Consider the following 6,572-nt stretch of genomic DNA (forward strand, 5'->3'; position numbering starts at 1 on the left):
ACACATGGGAATCCATGTGTCTGTGCCCAATCTGTGTGATCTATCTAAGGTATTGGTTCCTGATTGTATATTATTTTATCAACCAGTGACGACGACTTTAAGTAATGTTGGAATGTAATTGCCCACATGTTGTTTTCGAGGAAGAACTGTTATATTCAAAGTAAACTGCTGACGTGGAATCAAAAACTATCCTGGGAAGTCTTCTTCTTCTTCTTCTAGGGACTGGGTGGCCGAGTGGTAACGCACTTGCGCTCGGAAGCGAGGGGTTGCGAGTTCGACCCTGGGTCAGGGCGTTAGCAATTTTCTCCCCCCTTTCCTAACCTAGGTGGTGGGTTCAAGTGCTAGTCTTTCAGATGAGACGAACAACTGAGGTCCCTTCGTGTACACTACATTGGGGTGTGCACGTTAAAGATCCCACGATTGACAAAAGGGTCTTTCCTGGCAAAATTGTATAGGTATAGATAAAAATGTCCACCATGTGTGTGTGTGTGTGTGTGTGTGTGTGTGAGTGTGTGTGTGTGTGTGCGTGCGTGCGTGCGTGTGTGTGTGTGCGTGTGTGTGTGTATGTGTGTGTGTGTATGTGTGTGTGTGTGTATGTGTGTGTGTGTGTGTGTGTGTGTATGTGTGTGCGTATGTGTGTGTGTGTGTGTGTGTTTGGTTCTCCGACACATTTTAAGATTGTAAAACACTGATTATGATGTATAAAACAATTATCAGCTCCCTTTTAGAAAAAATAATAACAGCATCTGCATGACTTTCTATCCTGATTTGTGTGTACTTTTCAAATGTTGAAATTTTTCTTGATTAGAGTGTGACTGAGTTTCTACTTTAAAATAATCGTTATGAACACAAACCATTATACTTGTATTCCTTGTTGCACATAGTGCTCCCCATAGATACAGTAGAGCGGGACCACAGCTTGTCGACGATTGCAGCTGTTAGAGTGGGTGTTGGTGTTGCTGTCGTGGTTTTGTTTGCTGTCCTCGTCGCTCTGATTGTAATGCTGAAGCGTACAGGTACGTTGTATTATCTCATTGTTTCATTTGTTTTATTTTTTCAGGTAGCATTTCTTTTGTATTATTGCAGCACGTTTAAAGTTTTGTTTTGATATGTTCGATTAACAAGTTTGCACATTTGTGAATGCCCCGCGCTTATTCAAGCGAGACCAACAAAACCATTCACAGGACTCTGCCGTATTACTATGGCAAAGTTTGTATATGTTTCACTGTATCGTATTATACCTATCAATGTTTGTTTATTTCAATCATATCCCATGACCTCCCTTCTTTGTCTCTGTTACTTCAGTATGGGTATATATGTTGTATTTTTACAGCTCAATAAATACATCATGGACTCCAAAAAATATATGATAGTGCAGATTCCGATTTGGGCAAAGAACTACGTTCCTCCCGACCTTTGACCTCGCGCCGAACAATGTGACACATTTGTATGTTCCAAAATCGTATCGCACGGCTTAGAAAACCATATCAGTTGCACGCAAACATGAATCTCGGAACTGATCTGATGTATGGGATGCAATAAACAAACGTTTCTTTCATTATGAAAGCAATGCAGGTCGAAAAAAACGAACATTCAGCTTACAAGATACACAGATGCTAGCGAACGATCGAACCTCTGTTTGCTATCCGTGTGTCGACAAGCATCGCTACCATAGGAATAATCCCAAAAAGAATATGCAACACAACAGAAAGAAAATGTGTTCCCTCAATACTGTTTCGAACGTTTTCTCCGTGTCCCTGTCTACTGCAGACCGGTTTACAAGAACAAAAACCAAAACAAAACAATGTCTCCCTTGCACCCGGACAGCACACAGATAAAAACTAGAGTTTAAGCTGGCGCAACCTTAATCCAATCAGAAATATGCTTAAAGGTAGATTGTAATACACTCTTAATTGCTTTGCTGCTAAAGAGTTCTATCCGCAGTTTTATTAACCCGTGCATAACACTAGTTTGAACAGTCGAACACCACTGATCATAATGCGAATGGTTGCGAACCAAAACAAAAAAACGAGTACCCTCCCTTGCATCGTACCAGACGACTGGTTTATCTACCGAGACGCGTCCTTTGGCTTCGCTTCGTTATCACGTATTTGCGAGCAAGTCTACTCTTTTGCCTGGCTCTTCAGTAAGTCCACATTGGCGATGAAGGTATCTAAGAACTTAACATGTGTGTATTTTTCCGTAATCCAGTCATATTCTTTCAAAATGCAATCAAGCGGCGGTGACAGACTTGGGTCCTGTTTTCCCCACACCCATACCAGTTTAGGTTCATGCAAACACACTCGCAAAACAGTTTATCACGTAGATACATTTCAAATAGGGAGCAAATGGTTAAATCTACATATGTGTTCCCTAAAATTTGCTTCTCTGTCAATAAGACTAATTGTATAATAATACGTTCGAAAAAAACAACGTGGAATCGATTCTGAATCGAGTCGAGAAAGCCAAATGGGGGCCAAACCGGTTTCCCCGTTCCGCCGACCTGAAACGCAAAAGAATTGTGCGCTTCAACTAAATGGATTTCTATACGACTTCATTACTTTCTTGCAACTTATGAACCTTTACTTAAAGCTTTTAAACGGTCTGAAAGTAGTGTTACCGCGTACTTATAGATGCACTCATTCGTTTTATTTTTTCAGCGACGGTCACTTAGTTTAAGGTTGCAAAAAGGCCAAGTCTCGCTGAAAACACTGTTTCACACTCCACAGATCGCAACAGTGCCGCTAGTAGTCTACACTTTGTGTTTGATGGTAGAATGGGATATACAGATTACAACACTCGTGGTTTTTTATATGGCTTGTATTTCAGTCAAGACCCAGCGGGAATATCAATCGAGAGCCACTCGCCAAAGGCTCGTGTCTCCCGATGATATTCATCCGCTGGGTCTTGACTGAAATACAAGCCATATAAAAAACCACTCGTGTTGTAACCTATACATATATATACTCGTTGGTACTAAGAATAGTGTGTAACGGTCATACTTAAAATGTCTTATATTCCCAAAGCTTTGTTGTGGTTTTTTGGCTCACGTAAGTGTAGCCTATGCGATCGTAACTTTGTCTGTCTGTGCGTTTGTGCGTGTGTTTGTGCGTGCGTGTGTTTGTGCGTGCGTGTGTTTGTGCGTGTGTATGTCTGTGGTAGAAACTTTAACATTTCGTCATTTGAAGACGTCACATTATGGCGTAAGAGGGTTAGACGTCACGCGAAGGAATTACTGAAAGTCTCGGTCATTATTATTTTGAGCGGGCCGAGACTAGATGGCAGTCGTGTCTGTAAGTAGGCTACATGGTAACATGCAGACAGACAGATCTAGATCTAGTGTCTCGCTTTCTTGCACAGTGTCACCTATGCTTACTGTGTGTGTGTGTGTATGTGTGACGGAGTGATTGAGTTTGTGTTACTGTTTGTCGATTTCTTACGTGAGCCTTGAAGGCTTCGCCTCTTGTCTTTCATATATTTTGCATGATAACTGTACTGGATTTATACGGTGTATTACTGTATTAAAACCGATATTTGTGCACATATTAGGTATGTCTAAAACAACGTTATAAAGCATTGTTTAAAACACAACCCACGTAACTCTGCACATTGAAATCCATATCATTAAACCGATGTTATCACATGTCATTTTTTTTTTTAGATTCAACCTATAACGACCACATACCAACGCATGGTGCCAGAGTTAAGACAAAGCACAATGACATGTATGCAGACAACCCAGCTCATAACAAGGAACCAGACACAATCATTTCAGTTCAGTTAACAGATGTCCCGTCTACTAGCCAGACAGCCTGTTCTGCAAATAGAACTGATGTCCCCACTGACACTGATGCGTACACCTACATTGAAGTTGACCTGGTAGCAGCCGAAGAAAAGAAGATCTCTCAAACCGCAGGTGCAAATGCCAGAAGAGTCCTGTTTTTCAAGCACGCACCGGCTGACAAAATGGCTACTTGCAGAGAACTAGATGGATCGGCTGACGAGGATCACTGTAACAATGCTGAGATTGACTCCCTAATGTTGGCCAACACTTGTCTCGGAAGCCAAAGAGCAGAAACTGCCGCCGACGCTTATGGCTAAAGCCACATCACCATAAGTTCCAAATCGACAGGAGAACAAGCCCATGCATCTGAGAACAACAGACACCAAAAACAAGACAACTGTGTTGCTTCTGCAAACAATAATTACGACCACATTACCATCAGCTCTGAAGAGAAACAACTGCAGGAAGGCAAGTTCCGACAACAAGACGACTTCTGTGACCCCATGGCTACCAAGGAACCTGACGGCAAAAACACGGAAACGGCAGCCCGCGCCGACGATTACAACCACATTGACATCAACTCCGAAGTGAGAGAAGTAAGGTCTCAGACATCAGCCCAAAAAGCAAGTGTGCCCTATGTAGACCCATATGACAGAACCCAGAACACCAGACTGAATGAGGAAACGAAACTCGGGAATGAAATTCTACTTGACGAGACGACCGAACACCATGATGATGAGTACAGCACTTTGGAACTCGCACGGTGGGGCAACAACACCGACGATTCTGAGTGCAGCCATGTTTCACAAGTCTGAATACTGGTGCTGCAATAGGAAGGTTTCCGCCAGTTATCTCTCTGAGGTTTTGGGTGCTTAGAGAGTACCGTGCCCCTTGCGGGGGCATAAAACATCGAGGTTATAAGCAGGGTCAAGGGGAAGGTCGGCTGGGCGGACAGGAGTATGACGGCTTACTTGTGCCAAAACCTGGTGTTACCCATTATCACGTGATAATTACTAATTAACGCTGTCAGTTACTGTTTTCATCTGTTAGTTACTAATTTTCACGGGAAAATTACTAATTTTTAGTTTTGGCACTAACAATCCGTCAGGAAGTGAGCCAAAACTAAAAATTAGTAATTAACAGGTGAAAGTTAGTAATTTTTCTTTCCCGGGAAAATTAGTAATTAACACGTGAAAATGGAAATTATCAAGAAAATTAGTAATTTTCCCTTGATAATTACAATTATGAGTTTTTGGCACTAGTAAGCCGTCATACAGGAGACTACAATAGGAAGGTTTCCGCCAGTTATCTCTCTTTGAGGTTTTGGGTGCTTAGAGAGTACCGTGCCCCTTGCGGGTTCATAAAATATCGAGGTCACAAGCAGGGTCAAGGGGAAGGTTGCTGGGCGGACAGGAGACTATTGCCCATGATGGTGGATTTTTGCTAGAACAAATGTGAGATAGGTAGGAGCTAATTTAGGCATTTATTATCAAATATATTCAATAGCTATCAGTTTGAAAACATCGTTTGGGTAGACTTTTTCTGTATATGTACACAGTGTGCTTGGTTTTTTTTTACACCACGTTGTATGCAACACAGGGTAGTGAGAGGTTATTGTGAAGTTTTCTGACTTTGAAACACGCTGGCATTATGTGCAAGGGAACACTGACACAGATGTATAAGTGAAAGTGCAGTTTTAAAACTATATGAAAAAGGTGGACAAGGCCAATGGACTCAAAATAAAGTGGGATCGGTCCGGGGACCTGTGATTAAACTCCTCAACTTGAATTTTATATTGTGTTCACTGAATCATAATTTTATGTAACTGAACATTCAGAGGACCTAGTTAAATGTGTATATGCCTTCTTAAACTATATACACAGACATGAGAAACTGTGCACTATTTTTTTGTTTTTAGCTGTTTTTGGATCATTTAGATACAGGGGTGGAGCGTAATATTGTGTGTCTGCTTGTCAGATCATCACTATACTGTGTGTACATAGTTTGTTTGTATCTATCTTTGTTTATTTGCTTGTTTTAAAATACCTGTATGTAGTCAATATTTTGCAGCATAATAACAGAAAAAAAAGTATGCCCCAAGTTGTTGAAAAGATTATGACAAATGTGTCACACGTAGGCGAAATGCTTTTTTCCCCTTGTCCGTGCTTGTTTCTTCTGTGTGGTTTCGTTACTTATTTAGACAGTTTGTTAGCTGGGTTGTTAGCTGGTTGCTTATTAGTTTGTTGAATTTGCATTATAACCTCCTACTATTTATGTATGGTTGTTTTAGTTAAATGACTTATTTACATACTGTCCCCCGCGGGCTAGGGGGAAGAATTTACCCGATGCTCCCCAGCATGTCAAAAGAGGCGACTAACGGATTCTGTTTCTCCTTTTACCCTTGTTTAAGTGTTTCTGTATAGAATATAGTCAATGTTTGTAAAGATTTTAGTCAAGCAGTATGCAAGACATGTTAAGTCCTTTGTACTGGAAACTTGCATTCTCCCAGTAAGGTCATATATTGTACTACGTTGCAAGCCCCTGGAGCAAATTTTTGATTAGTGCTTTTGTGAAAAAGAAACAATTGACAAGTGGCTCTATCCCCTTTTCCCCGTCGCGATATAACCTTCGTGGTTGAAAACGACGTTAAACAACCAAATAAAGTAAAGAATAACCTTTTCTGTTAATAGCTCAACCAGTTATCAGATGCACTATACTTGAAATATTGTTCCTTTTACTTTGTATTACCCTATATGTATCACTTTACTTATTGATCATCTTATACATC

The 6,572-nt window shown here is 40.9% G+C and overlaps 1 protein-coding gene across 1 annotated transcript; it reads left to right on the forward strand.

Moving 5' to 3' along the window:
• Positions 1-884: 884 nt before the first annotated feature.
• On the forward strand, positions 885-4,938 carry LOC138972425 (uncharacterized; the record flags this gene model as incomplete). Its single annotated transcript, XM_070345084.1, is given in 2 exon segments — positions 885-1,016; positions 3,662-4,938. Coding segments are annotated over 2 exon segments (572 nt in total), but the record flags the coding sequence as incomplete, so codon positions are not given.
• Positions 4,939-6,572: the final 1,634 nt, after the last annotated feature.

The sequence above is a fragment of the Littorina saxatilis genome, linkage group LG8 (genome assembly GCF_037325665.1).
Source record: "Littorina saxatilis isolate snail1 linkage group LG8, US_GU_Lsax_2.0, whole genome shotgun sequence".
Lineage (NCBI taxonomy): Eukaryota > Metazoa > Mollusca > Gastropoda > Littorinimorpha > Littorinidae > Littorina > Littorina saxatilis.